Source organism: Oryctolagus cuniculus, chromosome 14, assembly GCF_051225735.1.
Source record: "Oryctolagus cuniculus isolate XC-2025 breed Fujian yellow rabbit chromosome 14, ASM5122573v1, whole genome shotgun sequence".
Lineage (NCBI taxonomy): Eukaryota > Metazoa > Chordata > Mammalia > Lagomorpha > Leporidae > Oryctolagus > Oryctolagus cuniculus.
The window spans coordinates 18,891,842-18,917,410 of record NC_142880.1 but is presented as its reverse complement, the minus strand read 5'-3'; the positions used below and the strand labels follow the sequence as shown (position 1 = coordinate 18,917,410).

The following is a 25,569-nucleotide window of genomic DNA, read 5'->3' as shown; positions in this document are numbered from 1 at the left end:
CTAGTGTTTAAGATGCCAATTACAACACCCACACCCCCTATCACAGCGCCTGGGTCTGACTTCCGGCTCTTGCTCCTGACTGTACTCCCTGCTAATGCAAACCTTGGGAGGAAGGGCTCAAGCATCTGGATCCTTTCCACCCATATGAATTCCCAGCTCCAGACTTCAGTCTGGCCTAGCGCCAGCTGCTATGAGCTGGGAGCGAACCAGTGGACGGAAATGCTCTCTCTGTCTCTGTCTCCATCTTTCTATTCCTCTGCCTCTCAAATAAATAAATAAAAATTTTAAAAGGCAGTTTTCAAAGGAATGCTGGTACTGGCGCCAAGGACGAGTAGGCTTGAAGCCATGGAAACATACTTGGTACTACTTCCAAAAGAGAAGGACATCGTGCTGTTCCCACAAACACAGACCGTCCTGTGACCCTGACTATCAAGGAACGGCTATTTTCTTGTTAAATTTTCCCATTCAAAGCTCCATCGAAGCACAGAAAACACTCTTAGGCCCTGGTTGTACACTGGAACTTGTTAGGTGTGGGGTGGGGGAGGGATGAGTTGCCAAGGGGCAAGTTAAAGAGCAGGTATGGACCTAATTCAGCTTCCACCATAGCTATTGTTTTTTTTTTTTTTTTTTTTTTTTTTTTTTGTGTTTACTTACTTTAATAACAATATGTAGATCATGCTATCACCATGGAATGTAAGTTCAGGTTAGACAAGAGATTTCACAACTGCAGTAATGTATCCTGTAGTATATCAAAGTTTGTGTATAATGTCTGACCAACCAGCTTGCTCATAAACTATTGATCACTTCCACTATAGGTAATTTAACATTTATGAGTCTTACACAGAAAATTAAAAAACACTGCACACATTTTAAAAGTGTTAATTTACCTTTGTATTAGCAGTTAAAATACATGTTTCTATTTCAAGGTGACATTTAGAAATTATGCTAGTATAACAGCAGCAAAAATATAATTCTGCAGTTTTTACAAAAGAGCTAACCTGGAATCCATAATTAAATTAGTCTCACGTCTACAAGTATGATTCTGAAATAAATACTACTATGCAGCTGTCTTAAAAGCTTGCTACCTTTTGTTTGTGTACACACACAAGTACACACACACATACACACACATTCAGGTGTGGGAGGCTTTACAAATTATATTCCATGAACTTTTTGAAAAAGAGTTCTTTAAGAGATAACCAATCCCAAAAACTGAAATATTCATCCAGTCTATGAGGCAGGCAGAAAAAAGTGAATTAACTGGGTAAACAGGACTCCTTTCCAACACACGAAGCATGTGACACTCAGCAGAAAACTGGGAATAACTTCAGCATTGGCCTGCTGTGATCTTTAGGACTAATTTCATCACAAGGGTTGGGGTGGAGGGAGAACATTTTAACACCAGGTGTAAAATGTGACATTGTGTTAACCTGACTCCCCGAGGGACCTATTAGTGAACTAGTCACTAATAATTTGGTCACGAGGAGGTCCATATTCAAAATACCATGTATTATTGTCTAAACCCACTCAAATTATTTATTTTCGATATAACACATAACCTCAATATGAGATGTCTAACTAAAGGAAGCATCTCCAACAAGGCCAAGCCAGCATCTCTTCTAAGGTTTAGGTTTCGCCCAGAATTCCCGATACATGGAATAGCCCATACCAAGAGTCATTGCTCCTACAACAAAGCCTTGAGCCGCCACACGCATGTGAATGAGGTGAAGGGACATTTTCGTATTTCCCCTGCTCTTCAGTTTGTATAGTCCATATGCAACAATTGCTGCAAACCCCGCCATTCCAATGGGGACAAATGGTGCCTCTTTAGCTTTTCGGATAAGTTTGGATCCCTGATCTTCATCATATGAAGAAAGAGAAACATCTGTATTGGTTGACATATTGGTTGTTTGAAGAATCTTCCGACTGCAACAACCCCAAAAACCCTCCAACCGGCTTCTCCACCATAGCTATTGTAAGTACGGACTTCACACATCATCCTCGCGAGAAAAGGTGCAGGTGGATATGTCACTAAGACGGCTTCCAATTTGTCTAAACTGTGCCCAAAGAGACCACAGCAAGACTAAGAAGATACAAACAGAGGACACTGCTGTAATGGAGTACAATTTACAACAAAGATAACTCAACACATATTTCATGATGTGTACGAGAGCTAACTGTGCTGGGTAATAAATGGCGAATGGTACCCATCAAAAGTTAGATGAAGTTTTCTCTTAGTCTATCAGCCAAGCTTTTAAAAGTTCTTTTCCTCTCTCCCCTCCCCTTCTTTGATTCCCTATTCTACAACTTTTTCCATAGCAAGGAAGCTTTTTTTCTTTTCTTTGTGCCCGTGTCCAGTACAAAAGGTTCTCAACAAATTAGGCTTAATGGAAGAAATGGCAATATTGATAATGCTGCCTAAAGCTCCCTCTCTCATCAGCATCTCTTGTATTTCACACACCCCCAGTGGCTGGTCCACCTCTGTGGGGTCCTTGCCACATATTTTTTGCCTTCCTCACCTTCGGGTTCTCTGAGCCACTTGTCCAACAATGATATCCATCCCTCACCACCCAAAAACCCACCTATTGAGAGCCCAGGATTCACAAGGTCTGGAAGTGGCAAAGGACTGGGATCCAGCAAAGGTTGTAATTCACAGCCTGGCCTGCACATTAGAAGCATTTAGGGACTTCAAAAACATACTAATGGCTAGAGTTCACTCTTAGGAATTGGAGCTCATCTTGCCTGGAGTGGATCCCTGGCAGCTATATTTTAGAACATACACCAGTTAATTCTAATGCAGCCAGGGCTGAGATCCACTGCCTAGAGGAATGCATATTCATCAGATGTAGCAGAGAAGCAGGACTCAGATGGGATAACATGGGAGAAAGGGCTATAAATATGGACTTTCAGCATTTTAGGCAAAAAGGAGGGCCGTGAGGGTGGAGAGAGGAGCCCAGCAAGACGACCTATCCGTGGCCAGGGCTTGGGCTCTCATGGAAAGGAGCTGGCAGCTCCCACACCTACCCTTTCTCAGTCCTGAGCAGCGACTAACAGGGAGCTTCCGGTGGTTCAGGGAATGAAAGCTCGATGCTAATCTGATGGAAGAAGGAAATAGCATGGGCAGAGCATGTGGTTCTGAGCATATAAAAAGGTGAGGGGTCACAATGAAGGCAATCTGTCTCCACCAGGACAGGGGCCGCACAGTCTTCTAGCCATACCCACGCCTCCACATCACTCTCCTGCCCGCCCAGAGTTGCTTCTGCCCTGGACCACTACATCTCCTCTCCTCACCTACAGTGACATTTGGCACAATTATTTGGACAGTTCTTAGTACCGTTGTTATGATGAATTTCAGCTTCCAACTCTCTACCAGGAAGATTACTTCCCACAAGAAAACTTCAAATGCAGACTTAAGGATCAAAGAAACATAAGTTTGTAGACTGATTTGAACATTTCTTAGTCACAAGACCTTGGACAACTCTGAGCTCAATTTATCTATGAAATGGAAATCATGATAGCTACCTTGGGAGATTTCAGGAGGATTAAACAAGGTCATGAAACTGTTGGATGTGGTACACCTGATCGTCAGAAGGTGCACAACAAATACTAGAGTAGTTTTCTTCCTTTCTGTATGAGACTTATCTTTCAGATTCACACTATCTAATATGGTAGCCACTAGCCATATGTAGCGACTTAGATTAAATTTAAAATATGTAAAATTAGAAATTCAGTTCCTTAGTTTCACTATCTACACTTCAAACGCTCAATAGCCACCTACAGCTTGTGCCTACCTGATTGGACAGCACAGATGATACATTTCCATCCCTGCAGAAGATTCGAGTCAACAGTTCTATTCCACTACCAGAGCCTGCTTAAATGAACTGACAATGGAGAAGTTTTCTCGGAACTCAGTGGCCAAGCAGAGATTGGCCAAGGTGCAGGGCTAAAGACTTTGATTAGAGTACTCCATGTTTAACATACATACTTCTTCATGTCCACTTTCAGGAAGAAAAGGATAAAAAATGAAGATGCTAAAAATAGGACTGGCTTACTCAGCATGTTTGCTGGGACTGGGCAGGTTCTATTAGTCTTTAGCTCTGTGTAAGCAAATAAAGCCATCCAAGGTTGTCAGGCAAAGGCATATGTATTGGCCATGAGTTTTATTTATTGTTCACCCACAGCTGCCAGACACCGACTTGGTCAACTTTGAATTCGATCACCTGGCAACCCAGCTACATTAAGCAACATGGCAGAGAGCCTCTCCAGAGCCTCCACCCCATCATCCCAGACTTTGAACTTGCCTTTTATCTTAAGTGCTATGCCTAGGCCAGCCTGCCAACAATTGTCATTGGAGGCCTAAAGTCTCAGGTCACTAGTTCAGGTCCTGGCTTGTTTAAGCAGGAAAAACAAGAGCACTAAGGGCCGCAAGGTGTGGTTGTATGATCCACACACTGCACAACTCCGTGAGGCATTGTTACAAGCTTACCATCATTGATTCATATATTTGTTCTGACCATTTCCCGGAAAACAGCAATAACGATCTTAACAAAGAAACAGCTTTTTTCTAACTTTTACCAAGGTAACTTATACATTGGCTACAAGGATGGCTGGGTAGCTTTCTTTGAAACTAGGGAGAGGAAACAGACAAAGATGTTGAAATCCTTAATCTAGGGGGAATTCAGCACTGGGCCCAAGAATGTTCTGGATATCCATGGTCGTCTTTATTCCAATACCTGCTGAAGACATTCTGCCTAATGACTCACTAGACTGGAGTAGCTTTACCCTCTGGACTTGGAGGTTTTCACTGGAACTGACCAGGTTCCAACACCAACACAGTGGTTCCTCAGCCTGGCTCTCCACTTACCTGGAGGGGGTGTTTTTATTTTGTTTTGTTTTAATTTTCTTAAAGAAACCTCATTCTGAACCTTACCTCAGACCATCAGAATCTCCATGCATGGGGCTCAGGCACCAGTATTTTACACAAGGATTAATGTGGGGCCAGCGCCGTGGATCACTTGGTTGATCCTCTGCCTGCGGCACTGGCATCCCATATGGGCACCGGTTCTAGTCCCAGTCGCTCCTCTTCCAGTCCAGCTCTCTGCTGTGGCCTGGGAAGGCAGTGGAGGATGGCCCAAGTGCTTGGGCCCCTGAACCCACATGAGAGACCGGGAGGAGGCACCTGGCTCTTGGCTTCGGGTCTGCGTAGTTCCAGGCGTAGCAGCCATTTGGGGGTAAACCAACGGAAGGAAGACCTTTCTCTCTGTCTCTCTCTCTCTCTCTCTCTCTCTCTCTCATTGTCTAACTCTACCTGTCAAATAAATTTTTAAAAAGTGATTAATGTGCAGTAGGGTGTGGAATATCTCCCCTAGCATGTGGGAACAATGGGAAGGCTTGAAAGAAGTGAACATCGACATCCCACGCCTGCGGCCAATAGTCAAAGTGGAAGAAGACTTCCTAAATGTACTCATGCAGGTCTTTCAGTATTAAGACCAAAGCTGAAGTGAAAATAGGAAGTTTGTTTACAGCAACAGGGTCTGGTATTCATGATTGCAGAGTATGTCTTTAGTGCTCAATTTAAGTGTAGAATTGCAGTATACATATAAGGAAATAACCTCAAACTTTACTGAAGAAACTGTTCTGAAATGATCACATTGAGCTTTAAAGTGTAGAACTGGGGAGGGAAATGACAGAGAGGGGGAAAGAGGAAGCCAGTCCATTTAGGAATGAAAATGGGTCCTCCACCCAGTCCTGTGGGTAGCACAGCATCCCACAGCTGACCCGGCAGGTAAGGAGTGGAACTCACTGATCTGAAGGTTGTCATGACTGCAAGGGAGCCTGACATCATCCTTCAAAATGGTTCCTTGTTTATGCAGAAGACCTCAAAATCACCTGCTAAAGAAACCAAGTGTGGCTTCCTCTTGCTTAGGGTTAGAATTGCTTAGTCATGTTAGCCAGCGGAGGAGCACTCTGAGTCATGGTTTATAGTCAATCCACATCCAGGGTTAATTGAGCAAGTCCCTGAGGTTTAATCTGCCTGGCTCATCTTCCCTGTGTTATCTCCAACATGAGTCAGTGCTTTGCTGTCTTGTTGGCCACCACCATTTAGTAAGAAGTGTTCAGAATTCCCAGAAAGGCAAATACTCTAAATTGTTCTTGGTACAAGAGCCAATCTCATGCTGTACTTTCAATGCATGTAGTGCATCCAAAAATACACATCCATTTTGAGGTATCTATGGGTGAGTACTGAAGACAGATGCTGAAAAATTCCAGAAGAGAAATGAGTGTTTCCCCTCCCCCCTTTTTAATAATCCATATCCTTTACAGCTTTCAAAGGCCAGTTCTCCCCTCCTGTCCTCCATTAACATGTCCCAGCTCAAATCATCTCTTCCCAAAGGGATTTCTATCACCCGCCTCTCTCATTTGGTGCTTATCCACATATTTTATTATGACACCTCTCGTAGTTGTTTAGCTCATCATATGAGAGTGTCTTTTTCACCTGGTGTAGTCTTCAAATGTGCATTGAGTGCATAGTGGACACGTCTACACTTTGTGGCATTCACTGAATAGCAGATGAATTCATTTCAAAACAGTCCACATTCGTGAACCAATTTTATTCCAAATCCATTATATCCCACGCCATTTGAGGGACACATTGAAAAGTCCAGATAGAAAGTGTCCTAGTTTTGCACAACTGTAGCACCCCAATGGCACGACTCTGTGTTCCTTCACTGTGTCATGCGCCAGAAACTCCAGTGGAGACACATGCTTCCAAGGAAGCTTTTGTACAGGGTGAGGAAGAATGCTGCCACCTAAGTTCGAATGTATCATTGGTTGGAAAAACATCCCGATATCAAACATGTAAAAAACGCCATATCTTACAACTGATGAAACATGGAGAGCAAATATGATCTTTCAACATGAAGACAATATGTAATAAAAGTTAGAAATCTAATAATCATAGATCAGAAAAAAATTATCTGCAGGGGAGGCATACCTTAGATCTGTCTTTGACACACCGGGGCCAGACACAACCCGTAATCACGCTAGGGCCTGATGATGGTCTATGATGCATCAAGTCTATGCTTGTATAGGAGCTGAACCATCTAAAAGGAACAGAAGTCATGGAACCATAGCCTTTGCTGCCAGAGTCTTGGAAGTTGCAAAATGAGGTTCTGAAAGAATACAGGAATACATTCTTCCTGTTTGAAAGGAAAATGAAGGTGCTAGCGCTGTGGTGCAGCAGGTAAAGGTGCCCCTGTGGTCACGTCCCAGCTGCTCCACTTCTGATCCAGCTACTTGCTAATGCTCTGGAAAAGCAGTGGAAAATGTCCCAAGTTCTTGGGCCACTCATGTGGGAGACACAGATGAAGCTCTTGGCTCCTGGGTTTGGCCTGGCCTAGCACTAGCCATTGCAGCCACCTGGGGAGTGAAGCAGCAGATGGAAGATCTCTGTCTGTCTGTCTCTCTCTCTCTCTCTCTTTCTCTCTCTTCTGCTGTAACTTTGCCTTTCAAATGAATAAATACATCTTTATGAAAAATTTGAAAGAGTTTAAGAGAGAGAGAGGGAGAGAGATCTTCCATCTGCTTGTTCACTCCCCAAATGGCCACAACAACCAAGACTGGGCCAGGCCAAAGCCAGTAGCCAGAAACTTCTTCGGGGTCTCCCACGTGGCTGGCAGGGACCCAGAGACCTGGGCCATCTTCTGCTGCTTTTTCCCAGGCACATTAGCAGGGAGCTGGATCAGAAGTAGAGCAGCCGGAACTGGAACCTGTACCCACATGGGATGCTGGCATGGTGCCACGGCACCAGCCCCAACAAGTAAATCTTTAACAAACAAAAAAGGAGGATGAAGTTGGTAGAAGGCTGCCCACAAGGGGTCCTGCTGCTGCATTTACAAGGTGGTCGTCTGAGCCAGCTGTCAGTGACTAAAGCCCACCCTCTCAGGCTCACGCTCTACTAGGGGTTACAAATTCCTTTGTGCAACTTAATATGGAACTTAGCTCATGCACTTCGTGTTCTGTTTAGTTATGGGTGGCAGGGAGTGAACCTCGTGTGCTGCTGTGTTTCCCTGGATGCCACACCCGATGACTGATACTCGGCAAGTAAGTCCCCAAAGAATGGTGAAGAACTGACCAAGGGAAAAGTGCTGTTACTACTTGCTCTCGGGGCTGGCAGATACCCAGTGAACTAAGGAGGAACAACATGTGAGGTGTTTGCTTTGCAGAAAGTTAACCAAAACAAATGAGAACCAGTGGGATTCTTAGAAGAATCATCCCCTGTTCACTGTCCATGTCTGGCTATGAATGAAAAGCAATCCTCAACAATGTTTTTATTTATGTGTTTATGATGAGAGGGAGAAAGGGAGGGAAGGAGAAGAAAGAGAAGTCTTCCATCTGCTGTTCACTCCCTAAATGCCTGCAATGGCCAGGGCTGGGCAGGGCCAAGATCAGGAGCTGGGAGGTCAGGCCAGGTGTCCCATGAGTGTGGCGAGAACCTAGTTAATTTGACCCATAACCTGCTGCCTCCCACGGTCTGCCTTGGCAGGAAACTGGAGTCAGGTGCCAGAGATAGAAATTGAACCAAGGTACTCTGATGTGGCATGTAGGTGCCCTATTCAGCATCTTAACCACTGTGCCAAATGCCTGTCCTCCCCCAGATAATCTTTTTAGCAACTAGTGTCAACACCAACATACATTCAGCAATCTTGTCTTTTATCCTTACCACCTAAAGATAGTCCAATATTTTTTAACTATGAAGTAGACTGAAGTAGACTGAAACAGATATATATTTAAACACCTGAGGCAGGAATTTTTTAAAGCCTAGATGTGTGTGTGGCCCTGTTAATTTTCCCGCATATAATTTACCACACCTTTAATCAGAATCTAACAGAGCTGTAGTGATCATTCTACACAGGCACACTGGCAACACTGAACAAATTTAAGAGGACTGCCTTGAAGTACATTAAAATAAGAAAACAATTTTTTTCTCTCCTTTAGAATATGCTTCTTCATCAAAACCTACATCTGGGCTCAGGAAAAAACTGTCTGGAGGCCATGAAGATTCACTCAGCAGCTACAAATGTGATGCTGTGGCTGCTGGTACATCATCCCTTCCAACCTGACAGGGAAGCAAGGTGCCTTCAGGGCACACACAACAACCTCCTGCAGAGCTGTGCCAGGCCTTCTAGGTGGGAAAGAGACCACATAACTGCCCAAGTCATCTATTATACAACCAACACCATGTGGTTTCTGTAGGGGAACACCATAGGACATTTAGAACAAAAATAAGGTCAAATAATAAGATAATAAGGAAATGTACGAGGATATATAAATTTATATATATGTATACAAGCACACACACACACATATTGGTATGTGTGTATATATATATATATAAAGAAATTCACAGAAAAGTGAACTAAAAGATAACACAAAACTTCCATGAACCTTTGAAGCTCCTTGGGTGTGATTAAAATTTGCTGGTCACCCATGCTCTTTTTCTTTTGGCTACTCTTATGGCTCTGCAGTATTTTATGAAGCTGGCAGAACCAGCATCATAGGAACTGCTAGGGCCGGCGCCGTGGCTCAATAGGCTGATTCTCCGCCTGCGGCACCGGCACCCCGGGTTCTAGTCTCGGTTGGGGCGCCGGATTCTGTCCCAGTTGCTCCTCTTCCAGACCAGCTCTCTGCTGTGGCCCGGGAGTGCAGTGGAGGATGGCCCAAGTGCTTGGGCCCTGCACACTCATGGAAGACCAGGAGGAAGCACCTGGCTCCTGGGTTAGGATCAGTGCAGCACACTGGCCACAACATGCCTGCTGTAGCAGCCACTTGGGGGGTGAACCAAAGGCAAAAGGAAGACCTTTCTCTCTGTCTCTCTCTCACTGTCTAACTCTGCCTGTCCAAAAAAAAAAAAAAAAAAGGAACTGCTTAAATAACTGACAGCTGCTTGAGACTTGGGGTGTTGCATCTTGTTCGTGTTTGTACCCCCGCTCCCTAACATGGGACTCAGTACCTAATGGGTATTTAGTACTGCTTGCTGAGTGAATATGTTACGTGAAGCTGGATGCCATCTACATTAAACAGTGCTAAACTACCCGTCACAGCCTCCTTCCAGGGAAAGCAGCACTAAATATTAGTGGGTTGGATCATTTCATACGGCTGCCCTGGTGACAGCTGATTGGTCCTTGAACTCCTGCTAATGCCGCAGGATCAGACACAAGGAAAGTGCTGTAGGGCTCCATCCATGGCTTAAGGTGGATCCCAAGGAATGCCCCATTATGGGTGGTGGCCAATGGACTCCCCTGGATGCTCTCTCAGGAAACATGAGAGCAAGATGGGCACTGTTCCTGCTGGCCAATCAGGCAGTGGATGCGCTGTCAGAAGCCCAGGGCCCAGGGGGGCTGATTGCAGCTGTGAACTTAGGAGCAGCCCTGTCTCCACAGGCTAGTTCTCCTAGCCAGGTTCTGAGAAAGAGGCTTCTGCGAGACGAGAACAGAACCTGCTTGATCACAAAGTCTGGGAATGCAGCATGCCCTGTCCCAGCTGGCTTAGTCACCACGCACATCTGCACGCTTCAGTTCTCAGAACTTTTCCGCAAGCCAAAAGTTTAACCCCAATTAGCAGCAGTGTCCTCAAGTCTTTATCTCACAGCACATTCGTGAATTGCAAAAGCATAGCCTAGGACTCTAGGTTTGAGACACGGAGACCTAGAGCAGCCTGGATGTACCTCTTTCTTCACAGCTCAAATAAGTCTACATAAGCACTGTCTTCCTATGGTCTTATAAATATTATCCTTAGGAAATGAGCTTCCAGTTTGAGAGAAGGAAGCCACAGCCTCAAAATTCCATCAGGCCCTTTTCTATAAAGCAGCTCCACATATTGTAACACGAGTCAAAGCTTTGGGTTCCAAAATTTTTTAAGACTGCATGACTTCATTCAGGAATCCTGAAAACAAGTGTGGTCATCATCTATGAAAAATGCAGCTTTCACAGAGTTCCAGAGTTCCAGAGAGAGAGAGAGAGAGGCCTTTGGACTGATGCATTTTCATTAGTGCCTCACCAGTAACTATGCAAATAATCTTGGAGCAGGCAAACACACATGCTGAGCATACTCAACTCCATCTCAAGGCTGCTCGACCAGGAACAGAACTCTGAGTAACTTATCAAATAAATAAGAGATCTCTGCCTCTTCTTGTCACTTGTCTTCTCTTCCTAAGTTTAATAAATAAAATGGATGGTTTGGGGACAAGTTTTAGGTCAGCTATTCCAATTGTAACATTCCTTCACTTCAATATCAGTTCCCACAACATTCCAAACTTTGAAGCAAAAGCCTTTTCCTGCGTTCATTTTGACACATATCATAAAACAACATCGATAAAGTTTAGCCCAACAGTCATGGCTGGAGTCCTTCCTGATGCATGCCTGCTTTTGCTTTTTTTTTGTCTCCCTTTTTCCCTCCCTCCAACCCCATTATGCCCCAGAGTACGACTCATGAAGCTGCTGGTAGGAAAATAAGTTCTTTTTGTCTTTTAATCATTTGATACTTGCAACATAAGCTACAAGGAAATGCAAGTTGCCATCTCTCTAAAACTTCTCATTAGAATCAAGAATAACTGCAAAGACTTAGCAATAAACAAATATGAAGGATCTTCAAAAAGTTCATGGGAAGTGTATGTTATTGGGGCCAGCACTGTGGTGTAGCGGGTAAAGCCGCCACCTGCAGTGCTGGCATCCCATATGGGTGCTGGTTTGAGTCCCAGCTGCTCCACTTCCCATTCAGCTCTCTGCTAGGGCCTGGGAAAGCACTGAAAAATGGCCCAAGTCTTTGGGCCCCTGCACCTGCATGTGAAGACCTGGAGGATGCTCCTGGCTCCTGGCTTCAGATCGGCACAGCTCTGGCCGTTGTGGTCATATGGGGAATGAACCAGCAGATGGAAGACAGACCTCTCTCTCTGCCTCTCCTTCTCTGTGTAACTCTGGTTTTTAAATAAATGAATAAATCTTTAAAAAAAAATAAAGTGCATGTTATTAAAAAAAATAACTATGCATGGAATTCAAGGCTTTTTTTTTTACCAAAATAAATTTATTTTTAAATTCAATTTTTCATGAGAGTTTTAATAAAATCTATTTATTTATTTGAAAGGCAGAGTTACAGAGAGAGACAGACAGACACATCTTCCATCTGCTGGTTTACTCCCCAAATGGCCACAATGGCCAAGGCTGGGCCAGGCTGAAGCCAGTAACCTGAAACTCCATATGGGTCTCCTATATGAATGGCAAGGGCCCAAGTGCTTGGCCCATCTTCTACTACTCTCCCAGGTGCATTGGTAGGGAGCTGGATCAGGAATAGAGCAGCTGGAACTTGAACTGGTGCTCACATGGCATGCCAGCATTGCAGGTGGTAGCTTAACCCTCTGCGCCACAACACCAGTCCCCCATTTTCTATGAAATTTTTGAAGCACTCTCAAATGCCTAATAAAGGAGAGAAAAGGTGAGAATGGATTCCAATATTTATAGGAATATAAAGTCCCAGCTCTGGCACAGATAAAAATGAGTGCTTTAGAGAGAAGCAGAAAACAAAACAAAATAACAACTCCAACAATTTCCACCTGCTCCCAAAATAAAATATTACTGATATTAGGGACTTTTTGTAATCATACATCTATCCATGCTTACTTTTGTAACTAATATAATAACCCTGGCAACATTTCAGCCACTGTCCCATAAGTAAAACTCAAAGCAAATTTTGTGAAAATGTACATACAATGGCCAGCTTTCACCCTCACAAGCTGTGCAATAAATGATCCTTGGACACAAAAGCTGTATTTAAGTGCAGACATGGAGGTAGGGATTGAATAGAAAGGAGAATGGCCCAGGGAGACGCACACTGGAATCGTCTGTTAGCATCAGTGAGGAGGCAGAAGTCACAGCTGGGCAGGAAGAACGAAAATCGGAGCTCCATTCCCGCTCTTCGTGAGCTGCTTTCCTCTTTAGCTTAAGCCCTTTTGTGTTTCTGTTTGTACTTTATTTCTGAAATGACAGACATACAACGTCACTGAAATAACATCACTAAGACACACGCAAAGAGCAGAGGCTGCACGGCGGATTGTGTGCTCTGGAGAAGGGGACCAAGTGGGTCAGCAGATGGCGATTTCTGGAGAGAAACCGATAGAGCGTGAGGACTTGCACACACGGTTCCCAAGGTTTGTCTGTACCCCTAAGTCAGCGCAGAGCTGTGTCCTTACAATATATCAACACCCAGATGAGGATTGGGAATCATGTTGAAAAGGGAATTGGCGTTTACAGCAACACTTGACCGTCTCAGCATATCCTTTCCTGCCCACCCCACTGCACCCCCATCCCCAGGAATGCCTGTAAAGTGCCAGAAGAGAAGTGAATTCTCTCCTTGGAAGTGGCTGCCCATTGCCTAATCTCTCCTACAAAATGCTGGAGGCGATGCAAATGACTTTGAAAATGTATATACTAAAATAGATAGCATTTTACATTTTGCAGGATTCCTTTGAAATGAAACATACTCTGTTATACCTCTTGATTTTAGATATTCAAATGATTACATTCCAGCTACCTTCAATGGGGATAAATACAACTTCTTTTCTTTTAAGAAAAAACGTAACTTCCAAAGCAATTATCTATTTCTCTTTTTTTCTTTTTCTTTTTTTTTTTTTTTGGACAGGCAAAGTGGACAGTGAGAGAGAGACAGAGAGAAAGGTCTTCCTTTTCCATTGGTTTACCCCCCAATGGCCGCTGCGGCTAGCGCACTGCACTGATCCGAAGGCAGGAGCCAGGTGCTTCTCCTGGTCTCCCATGGGGTGCAGTGCCCAAGTACTTGGGCCATCCTCCATTGCACTCCCTGGCCACAGCAGAGAGCTGGCCTGGAAGAGGAGCAACTGGGACAGAATCCGGCGTCCCCCGACCGGGACTAGAACCCAGTGTGCCGGTGCCGCAAGGCGGAGGATTAGCCTATTGAGCCACGGCGCCGGCCAATTTCTTTTTTATTATCTTGTTTTTCTAAAAGCTTATTTAAGTTTATATAAATGTCATGTATTTCATATATACAGATTTAGGAACATAGTGATACCTCCCATCCTACCTTTCCTCCCTCTCTCCCATGCTCCAACCCTTCCTCCTCCCTCTCCTATTCCCCACTCTTTATTTTTACAAAGATCTACTTTCAGTTTACTTAATTATCTTAAAGTTAGCCCTAAACTAAGAAAAAGTGTTCGACAAATAGTATGAAGAAAAAAAAAACACTGTTCCTCAAGAGTAGAGACAAGGGCTGTGAACAAGTATCAAATCTCGAAATGTCCATTTCACTCCAATACATTGCATTTTAGGTACTCTATTAGTTACCTCAGATCAAGGAAATCATGTCATCTGTCTTTTGGGGACTGGCTTATTTCACTACGTATAATGGTTTCCAGTTGCATCCATTTTGTTGCAAAAGATAAGACTTGAATAACAGTAATAGAAATGATGATAGTAATATTTAGCTTATGTTCTAGGCACTGCACCAAGTGCTTTACACATATTATCTTTTTTAAGTTCCACACCAAGAGACAGGAACTATTTTATCATTCCCATTTTACAGATAAAAAGGAAGGTCAGAGAGGTTAATGAATTTCCAAAGGTCACACAACTAGTAGGAACCCAAACTAGGATGTGAATTCTGCTCTCTTTGTACCCATTGCCCATGTATCTTATACAGAAAAACTTGAAAAATATAATAGGCATCATTATCTGCCCATAAGACTATAGACATTCCAATATAACTGCATAAATGTTGAGGTTAATGCACAGAGAAATGTAATGACTATGAAGATGTACTCCAGGTAGCAAAAGATCTGAGGAATATTTGGGTATTTTGTTACTCAACTCCTTATATAGTAGCCCCAAAATACCTTTCAAAATATAGGCTTCAAATGAGCTGCTATCCCACTTATGGTCTCAGGTTCTCTATGTTACTTCTGCTGTACAGGCATAACTCTAATGGTAAAGGGACAAAGGTGGAAGTCCAAGCAGAACTCTGAGGACTCAATCATAATGACATTCCTACATATCTCGGTTTTACAAATGACCTACTCCAAGATAGGTGTCAGATAAGCATTTATTATACTTGCTTTTAGGAAGCTGAATTAAAGCTAGGACCAAATAAGTTGTGATCAAATAGCTGGACAAATAGTTGTCCAAGCTCAGTGAGTCTTCACTGTACTTTTCCACATTGACCAGAATTTCCATAAATACTGATTTGGAAAATATGAATGACAGTCTATATCATTCACTCTTGAATAACAATTAGCTGCATCTATTTTGTGCAAAAGACACATTTTCCAAATCAGTCCCCAAAAGACAAATATGTTTTCTCTTACATGTAGCAGTTACTATAGAATTCAAAAAAATGTATAGGAATGAAGAAGACATCTTGTGATTTGATAATTTTTTAGCCCTTATTTATACTCCTGTGGAGCTGTGGTCTTTCTACTTTTTACTTGTAGAATATTATGGTTAGTGGTGCATTAAGTCTGTGATTAGAGAGTGAACTGAAATTATGCTTTTGCAAAAATTAAAGGAAAAAAAGAAAGGAAGGAAGGAGGGGGATTTAGGGAAGGAGAGTGGGAGGTATGATTATCTTCTTAGAATTGTACCTATGAATTATAAGAAAACTCTTCTATTTATATTAATAAACACTAAAAGAACTAGTTTGATCACTTTGCTTTCCAACAGAAATGGAAGTTTTATGCAACTCTCAGCCCTGGCTGCTCACTAGAATCATCTGCGGATATTTCAAAAGAGTTCCAACGGCTGTCTCCCACTCCCAGGGCTTCTGTGGTTCTAGGGTAGCCCATTGAACGAGCTCTCCACATGTCTCTGGCATGTGTCAGATTCGATAACCACTGGTCCACACTCCCTCTGATGCCCATCAAGAGAAACAAGTACAAACCATTTCCTGAACATGTCCATATTTTCTGTGTTTTCAGCCTTGGTTAGATTGAAGTCCTTTGGAGAAGACTATGTTAAGAGAGATAGCAGCCACCACAAAATGTATTTTGACATGAGAAATGAAAATTATATATGGAAAGAAAGTTTAACAATAAAGAAGAAAAGCAGAAAGTCTTTATTTTTAATTAGAATGAAAATAATTATCTGACCTTTTTAGAACACAGGAGACAAGATATTTTCTTAAGTAATCCTTGAAATACGACTTGATGCCTTTTTTTTTTTTTTTGACAGGCAGAGTGGACAGTGAGAGAGAGAGACAGAGAGGAAGGTCTTCCCTGATCCGAAGGCAGGAGCCGGGTGCTTCTCCTGGTCTCCCATGGGGGTGCAGGGCCCAAGCACCTGGGCCATCCTCCACTGCACTCCCTGGCCACAGCAGAGAGCTGGCCTGGAAGAGGGGCAACCGGGACAGAATCCGGTGCCCCGACCGGGACTAGAACCTGGTGTGCCAGCGCTGCAAGGTGGAGGATTAGCCTAGTGAGCCACGGTGCCGGCGACTTGATGCTGTTAAGTACACACTTCCTAATAGCCCCTGTGTCTTTAACAAGTCGGTAACATCTGGCAAATGATAGGAGTTGAAGCTCAACTGGCAGATCCCAGCCATTCTGCTGCCGCTAGCATTTTACACTACAAAGCATGTTCAACAGCAAACACTGTCATTTTTTAAAAAATAATTTAGTCTTAACTGACACATAATAATTGTACATATTTATGGGGTTCAGTGTGCCACTTTAATACGTGTGTACAATGTGTAATGATGAGATTAATGTTGCTAGCATATTCATCACCTCAAACATTCATCATTTCTTTGTGTTGTGAACATTCAAAAATCCTCCCTCTAATCACCATTTCTTTACCTCCCATCCTATCAACAGTTTAGACCTACAAGGCATGAATCAACCCAGATGAACAACCTGTAGCTTTGGAATCTAGGTCAGAACATGACCACTAAACGACATTAAAATACAGACATCAAACTTCATCCAATGTTCTAATAAAATTTCATCTATAAATATCTCATCACACTGAAATGTGAAACTTAGCAAGAATTCACATTTAACTCTCTCTACTGTTAATTTTCTGTGCAATCCAGATAAATCACTTAGCTCCATGAATCTCTATACCCACTCTAACTCCCTAGAGATTTTTTTATAAATGACTATGCATTTGAAAACAATATGAAGGGGCCGGCGCCGCGGCTCACTAGGCTAATCCTCCGCCTAGAGGCGCCGGCACACCGGGTTCTAGTCCCGGTCGGGGCGCCAGATTCTGTCCCGGTTGCCCCTCTTCCAGGCCAGCCCTCTGCTGTGGCCAGGGAGTGCAGTGGAGGATGGCCCAGGTGCTTGGGCCCTGCACCCCATGGGAGACCAGGAAAAGCACCTGGCTCCTGGCTCCTGCCATCGGATCAGCGCGGTGCGCCGGCCGCAGCACGCTGGCCGCGGCGGCCATTGGAGGGTGAACCAACGGCAAAAGGAAGACCTTTCTCTCTGTCTCTCTCTCTCACTGTCCACTCTGCCTGTCAAAAAAAAAAAAAAAAAAAAAGAAAAGAAAAGAAAAGAAAACAATATGAAGGTAAGTTATCAGCAGTCAATCAAAAGCTTTATGAGGGCAGGAACTGATTCTTATAGATTTTTATGAATTAAGAGATTAGACCAAGCTTATAGTATGTACTAAATGGATGAGTAATATTAATTAATGATAGGAACTCACAGAAAACACAGCCTAAAGATAATAAGGTAGAACCAAAATTGCATTCTTTCACTGTTTTCCTTTCCATCGCCAAAATTACTATTGCATTTAGGAAATCAGTAACCATGTTTGGGAACTTATTTTTGATGCTTCTTTCTTTGAGCTGATGGAAAAAAATTGTTCACTAAAAGTGACTGATAAAATTCTGCCAGACTTAAGTAAGAATATGGAGAAACCAGACACAACTTGCATTCACCTACCTAGTCCTAGATGGTGGTCTTATACATCATCCTTGCCTATTTCAGAAAGTCGGGCATTCGGGAAAGTCCGTTGATAGGAGTTTATAGGATTTCACCTCTAACAAAAACATGAAGATGGAGCAATTGTAACAGAAAGGGATACTCCTTACGTTGGCCCTGTAAGTGAGAGCTGTTTTTCGCATGCTCAATGCTGAGACCACCCTTCTTCTAAAGACCCCAAAGAATCAACCACTGCAGGCTCTTCTCTGGGGATTTTGGGAATGAGTCAGTCGCTCGTCACATGACCCATACACATGGCACTTAGGCAAGCAGTAGGCCCGTGGTTGTTTCTCCCACTGACTTCTGACTGTGAACCACACTTGAGAGAGAGAACTAAGTCTGGGCTCTCCATGGCCAGAATACAGAGATTGTTAGATGTCAGCGATGGACCATTTACTCATCTGATCTTATCTTCTTTCAGTATACAAATTTCCAGGGCTCTTTGCAGAGTATGCACACTCATTCTTTGGTTTTACTTATATTTATTCCTAAGAGTATTACTGTGATATTTTTGAGAGGTGTCAAGAGTGGCAGCAGGGAATGGGGGGGTGGGGGGTGGCCTAGCCTTCCGGTGAAATCTTGGATCCCTTGGGCCAAAACAGCGAAGTGGTCAGACATACTTTCTAAGTGCCATCCATCCCAGCAATTTAGTCTCTTAAACCGTCAATGGAGCTGATACACATATCATAACTTCATTCACTGTCTTCTACATTCCCAAAATTCTAGAACTATGCCACTTATTCTAAGATATTTTACTAAGTCACATCCTTTTGAAGAAATTAGCCTAGTTTGAGGCTCTGTATGGGCCTACTACGCTCATTCATCCATTATAGGGCACAACAGAAAATGGTCCAGGAAAAAAATAGATCTTCAAAATGCCCACAGTTGAGAGCACTTGGTGGCCATTAAGATGATTGTTCTGAGCTGAAATGGGTTGGATCCAAAAAAGGTTTGTCTAGGAAAGGATCATGCTGTGCTTTTTCATATATTTTAGTTATTTGAGATCATTTCCCATAAGCTGAATTTCCAAAGAAATATGTATGTAGTCCTAGCCTACCCCTGGGGTTGTCCCATATCTAGACTATTACTGAACTAGGAAGGCCAAGATTGCCGCTGCTTGCTTGCCTCTTGCACATTAAATTCTGCTTTTATGCAGAGTAGCAATAAAACCTTGCTTAGGAACTATACTTCCTTGCCTCCCTGATAGCAGGGTTGAGTCTGTGATGAAAAATAGAAGCTATGCACGTGTCCAGAGAGCTGCGGAAAGGAGAGTCGGGGCAGGCAGACTCAGGAGGCTGCCTCCCCTTGCTTTCTGCCATGATCATTTTCCCTGCCTGAAATGGGAACCCGATGGCTACAGTGGTTGCCTGCAGAACCTCAGGATGGGACTCACACCTTCAAGATGGCAGAGAAGAAGCCAGGAAGGTCCTGTGTCCCTGATGAATTTGCTGAGTTCCCATACTGGCTCTAGCTTACCTGCTACAAAATGTTTTTCTTGGGAGAGCAAAATAAGCCTCTCTTTTTAAACCATCTACTGTGCGGTCTCCTGTTTATTGCAGGTAAACACAGTCACTGACTGAAATAATTTCAGTTATGCAGTTTTACCAATCCCAAATGCAAGAGTGTTTGAAATCGTGTCATTTGAGAAAGGCTGAAGGAACTGGGGTTTCACGTTTGGCAGGCGAAGGGAGTGGAGATTTCTAGACAATAGCTACACTCAAATGTGTAGTAGGAGCTACAGAAGAGAACAATGCAAGAGGAGCAGCTTTCAATCTAACCCAAGTTGTGTATCTACTAATGAGAACTGGTTCTGATGGACAGGTCACCGTCACAGGAGGGGTGCAAGGAGAGGAGGCATGTCTACACCATGGGAATATGGTAGAGGGGTTTAAAACACTGAATGGGGGAATGGAGAAGAGGGGTTGACTTAAGTTTCCATGCACAACCTCAGGTTATAAATCTGCATTCCTAATGCCTCAACTCCAATTCTCTTTAACACAACAAATATTGATTTAGTGCCTATCAAGTGGATTTTATTGCTTTGCTTTGTTTACTGTATTTAATCTAGCCGACTTTTACGTCATGCAGAGATCTCTTTCAAAGACAAGTGATTTCTCAGTTTCGAAAGAGTGTCTTCAATTTGACATCATGTACAGAAGTGACGGGCTCATTTGCAGCTGGGATAACCTACACGATTGTCACAGACATTTGTTGCATCCTTACCCTGTGTCAGGCACTAAATTGTGTGCTTTAAATGATCTATCATTTTTGCAACAGTCCCACGGAGAAGGAGCATTAGTACTTCCTTCTTGAAGGGAGAAAAATAAGACGCAGGAATATTAAATGGTTCTTCAAGATCACATAACTAAGGCTGATGCCAGAATTGGAATTCAGCAAACAGACTCTAAAACCTCTCAATGAACATGCTATGTTCTCTATGCCTGTTCTGAATCTGGCTTCAAAAGGGCACATTCACCAAACGATCACAATGAAAATAAAATTACAAATCAATTAAAAGTCCTATAAAATCAAATGATAAATAATGGAGGCAGATGTCCTCTGTGTTTTGAGTATTTCTTTATACCAGTATTTTCTTCTTTTATGTTCAATGTGATTTTGTCCTCATCTCTAAATATTACCCCAAGGAAAACAAATCTAGAATAAGACAAGTTGAGATGCCATATGGTAGCTGTGATCCAAAGATCAATATCTGTTCCCTGGATAAATTGGTGAAGGGTCATAAGGCCATGCCATTTCTCTCCACAAATAGTCACAACTACCTTCATAAGGCAGAGAACTGCCAATGGGGGTCTGAATCTTTTCCCACCACTAAACGAGAGGAAGCATGTCCATGGATTTCAAAAAATCTTAAAAGTGTTCACAGGCATAATGTTTCATAGTAAACCTGACAAAAAATCAAGAACTAGGCATTGGCTAAATATTATAGAAAAAAAAAAGCAACTCTTTGGCAAAGGATCCAAATCTTTCTCCTAGACCTTCCTTGCATAGGATACAAATGTGTAAAAGTCAGCACATTACACTTACTGCGTTATCACTTATCATCTACGGTCTTCTTGGGATTTAAAATGTGTCCTTTGACAACAGCAACAATTGCTTAAAACTTTTTATAAAGTGACTGAAATGACAACAGGCAAATGAAACATCAATTACCAAGCACCTTCTTATTTTAACCATTTCTAATCTGGTTTCAGCTGGAGTCATTTGGAACTTGATTCCCGACTGCCTCTTGTTCTTGTCTGCTCTCATTCAGTCTCGCATTCCGATTAGAAATGATCAACTCAGGCTCAGAACTTTGAAATCCTTGCCCTCCAACATACCCAAATGCGTGGCACGTGTTTCATCTCCCTTGGCACAAAAGCCTGGCACGTTCCGTACTTCTCACCATAGGTACCAGCCCTTTGAGCTCAGCCTGCTGACCAGAGACGCCGAAAGCCCCAGAGTCATTGGAAGCGTTAGCTTGTCCACCTTTGCTTTCTTTGTCAAGCCAATGGGGAAGAATGATGTACTACTGGAGTTTTAATGATCTGTGATTATTTTAAAATGTACTGCTTATGAGAGAAATGGTTGTCTTTTCATTTGATTATTGTGTATAGCCCTTGCCTGTTTTCCAACTGAACTAGTGCCTTTTTACTTTCCCCCCCTTTAGTGGAGCATGAAGTCTGACTATAATGTAAATATAATTTATAATGTAAATTAAAAATGGTATCTCAAAAATTTTAAAAGGAAGGAGAGAAGAGAGAGGGAAGTATCATCATAGTCTTAGAATTGTATCTATGAACTACCTTGAATCTGCTCTTTTGTGTTAATATCACATTAGCATGAGAATTATGTTACAGTAATTATCAGGCATTTGCTGTGACACTGAGAATCTAATATATTAATAAATTCCTTAAAAATAAGTTTACAATGAAATAAATAAAAGTGCTTCCCTCTGTGCACCCTCGGCCAATGGGCAGAAAGTGGTCCAGGTGAGACACACTTCCATAAAGAGTCCTCAAGGAATAAGGGACAAAAAGAAGAAGTGTGTGCAACCCCCCCCCCCACACACACATACACACGGACTTTCAGAGATGAATAAAAGCCAGGTCATGAATGCTTGGTGACAGCTGTCATTTTTGGCAGGTGTTTATAATGTTAATGGACAGGAGAGAGCCAGTCTCACGGACCTCAAAGGTATACAGATCTGTAACTTGCATGGCCATACATTTAAGCAATGGTGCTGCCTGTCCCATCTAGTGGCTCTTGTGGACTGAGCCTCCAAGCCAGGGACATCCTTCCTCTTATACTCAAGCCTGGCCCCTCTGCAATCCCCAGTGCCTCCCCTGGGAGGGCAGTCAGGAGGTGGTGGCTTTCTTCCGGGCTTGGGTGCTGATTCGTGTTTTCCACTGAGCAACCCTGCAAAGGTTCTTTGCTCTGATCCTCTGCACAAAGAAAGGTTGCCTTCTTAGCTCCCAAGCAGTCAGAGGTTTGTACAGTTGTGACAGGTGCCAAGCGACTTCTGGGGAAGCAATCAGATGACAGGAAGGAGGAGACAGTCCTCCCCCTGCTGCAGTGCCCAAGGCAGCACTGCTGACAGCTCTGGGGGGAAGCAGAAACCCGCGTTGTGACGTGTGCGTACTCCCCACGCCGCGGGCGCGGTGCTGCTACCCGTGAGTCTGCGGACGCAGCGGGCAAGCCCTGGCTCCATGTTCTGTGCGATAGATGTCAGCTCCTCTGTTGGGAGTGACCACGCCAGCCGGCAAGGGCACACACGAGGAAACAAGTAAACCAAGTCTGCCAGGCAGCTGCAGTGCACACCCTGACATCCAGACCCTGAAGCTGCAATAGTGACTCCCAGACCTGTGCCTCGAATCCACTCCCCCGCACGAAGACCTAGTTCTGAGCAGCTTGGTTATTTGGTTCTGCAGCTCACGAAGCTTAGATACAGAATACACTAACAGAGGTGTAGACAACTGACCCGAAGCAAGAGACAGGGCTGACTGCACCACACAGGCAAATCAAAACCATCAACACTATCCGCCAAATAAAAAAATAAAAATCATCTAGCTGTTTGCTAACTTCTTTAATACACTGCAGCGCACAGTAAAATAACACCTGTTTTAATGAGAAAAATGAAAATTTCAGTAAATACCATGTTTATGAAAATAATAGTTTTAATTTTTTTTTTTTTTTTTTGGACAGGCAGAGTTAGACAGTGAGAGAGAGAGACAGAAAGGTCTTCCTTTATTTTTCCATTGGTTCACCCCCTAAATGGCTGCTACGGCCGGCAAGCTGTGCTGATCCAAAGCCAGGAGCCAGGTGCTTCTTCCTGGTCTCCCATGGGGTGCAGGGCCCAAGGACTTGGGCCATCCTCCACTGCCTTCCTGGGCCACAGCAGAGAGCTGGCCTGGAAGAGGAGCAACCGGGACAGAATCCGGCATCCCAACCGGGACTAGAACCCGGGGTGCCGAAGCCGCAAGGCGGAGGATTAGCCTAGTGAGCTGCAGCACAGGCCATAGTTTTAACTTTTTTCAAAAAAATGGTTTAGCCTTCAAAAAACAATACATTGTCATTATCAAGAACCTTTAGGCTGGTGCTGCAGCTCACTATGCTAATCCTCCACCTTGCGGCGCCGGCACACCGGATTCTAGTCCCGGTCGGGGCACCAGATTCTGTCCCTGTTGCCCCTCTTCCAGGCCAGCTCTCTGCTGTGGCCAGGGAGTGCAGTGGAGGATGGCCCAAGTGCTTGGGCCCTGCACTCCATGGGAGACCAGGAGAAACACAGCAGCGGCCATTGGAGGGTGAACCAATGGAAAAGGAAGACCTTTCTCTCTCTCCTTCTCTCACTGTCCACTCTGCCTGTCAAAAAACAAAAACAAACAAAAAAAAACACACAAAAAAAACAAAACCACACACCTTTACTAATGTTTGAAATTATTAGACTTCAATATTTAAGATATATAGGGAAGATATATGCCCTGGTCAGGGCAAAGCAAGCCAAAAATGAAAAAATAAATGAAATGTATGCAATTCAGATTCCTGGTGAGTGAAGCTGAAGGTACCAAAAAGCCTGCCCCAAACTTCTTACTCTTGGAGAACACACTGGGGCCAGTTCTCACGCTCTGCTAGCCAGCAGCTGTGCCAGCAGAGTGAGAAAGGGGGACCGCTCCTGCTTCCCAAACGACTTGGAAAAGTAGCTGAGCATCCCAGCTGAGACGGCACACAGGTTTCAGGGCTGCGGCTGTGGCCCAGCTGGTTAAGCAAGCCACCAGTGCAATGCCAGCATCCCCTACAAAAGCACTAGTTCAAGTCCTTGCTGCTCCGTCTCTGACCCAGCTCCCTGAGAATGCACCTGGGAAAGCAGCAGAAGATGGTCCAAACACTTGGGTCCCTGCACCCACGTGGGAGACCTGGCTAGAGTTCTGGACTCCTGGCTTTGGCCAGGCCCAGCCTCAGCCATTGCAGCCCCTTGAGGAGTGAACTAGCAGATGGAAGATTCTCCCTCCTCCTGTTTCTCCCTCTCCCTTTGTTACTCTCTCAAACAAATGAAATACATCTTTTTTTTTTTTTTTAAAGAAAGGCACATTTCCAGGACCTGCCCTTAAATACACCTGTTCACAATATTTGACTGGGGCCCTGGAGTCTGCAATTCTGAAACCACCGGTTTGGGACGCTAAGGACCAGGGGAGTCTCATGAGTCCCTGGGCTGCTCAGTTCAGCCACCTTGACCTTGAGGGCTCTCACCTGCCTGCCCAGTGCAAAGGCAGTAGATGCTGTGTTGGAGATCCATTTCCATCGAGCCTGGGCTCATTGCTGTGAACACAAAGCCCAGTGCTCCCACCCGAGACCAGTGGGTCTCACGGTCAGTCTTCAGAGAGACAAGAAAGAGTGAGAGTTGTCACAGCTTGATCTTCTACTAGGGAACTCACCTCTGCCCACTGGCACTGCCAACAGAAAGTGGTAGAAAAGAATTACAAAGGAGACTGGATATATCACCATATCAAAACCAGTTACGAGAAAAGCAAAGTTGTTGGGTAATTTTTAAAGGTTCTTCAAGGGGCTGACCCCTGTGGTCAGAAGGTTCCCACTCTCCCCACTTTCTAATCTCCTGCCTGTCTGCTTAACAGTGCTAACAACTCGCGTTGCTGGACGGCTTACCCTGCTTTGTTCTGCTCACGTATTCAGGGTTTTATGTTCTCTGGCTGTGTTTCCATCATCAGGTTCATTTTCCATGACAGTGTACATACAGTGTTCCTGATTAAGTGTTTTCCACATACAATCTTGCACAGATTAGGTCTTGAGGATAAAATGATTCATGAGTGATGAATATGAAATTTCAGGGCTTTCCTGCACGGTCGAACCAAAGCCTGGTTGTGTCTTTTGGAGACTTGAGCTGCCAGAGTGTCTACTCATTACCTTTATGGCTTTTTCCATTACACGAAAAACAAACAATGATATCTCTGAGCACACAGAAAATTTCTTCTGCACAAACTGAGTAAACTATGCTGTCCATGGGGCAACTTGTTTAACCTCTTCCCTTCTATCTTGGAACAGGGATAGATGGTGTG

General features: G+C 43.8%; 2 protein-coding genes across 2 annotated transcripts in view; both read right to left on the bottom strand.

Moving 5' to 3' along the window:
- LOC149122250 (uncharacterized) overlaps positions 1 to 25,569 on the bottom strand; it is a 402,594-nt gene that overhangs the window by 40,460 nt on the left and 336,565 nt on the right. The window lies entirely within an intron of this gene.
- Positions 868 to 1,964, bottom strand: LOC149122251 (HIG1 domain family member 1A, mitochondrial). Its single transcript, XM_089313054.1, has one exon. It carries the CDS (start codon positions 1,899 to 1,901, stop codon positions 1,620 to 1,622), a length of 282 nt encoding a protein of 93 aa, XP_089169180.1. The 5' UTR covers positions 1,902 to 1,964; the 3' UTR covers positions 868 to 1,619.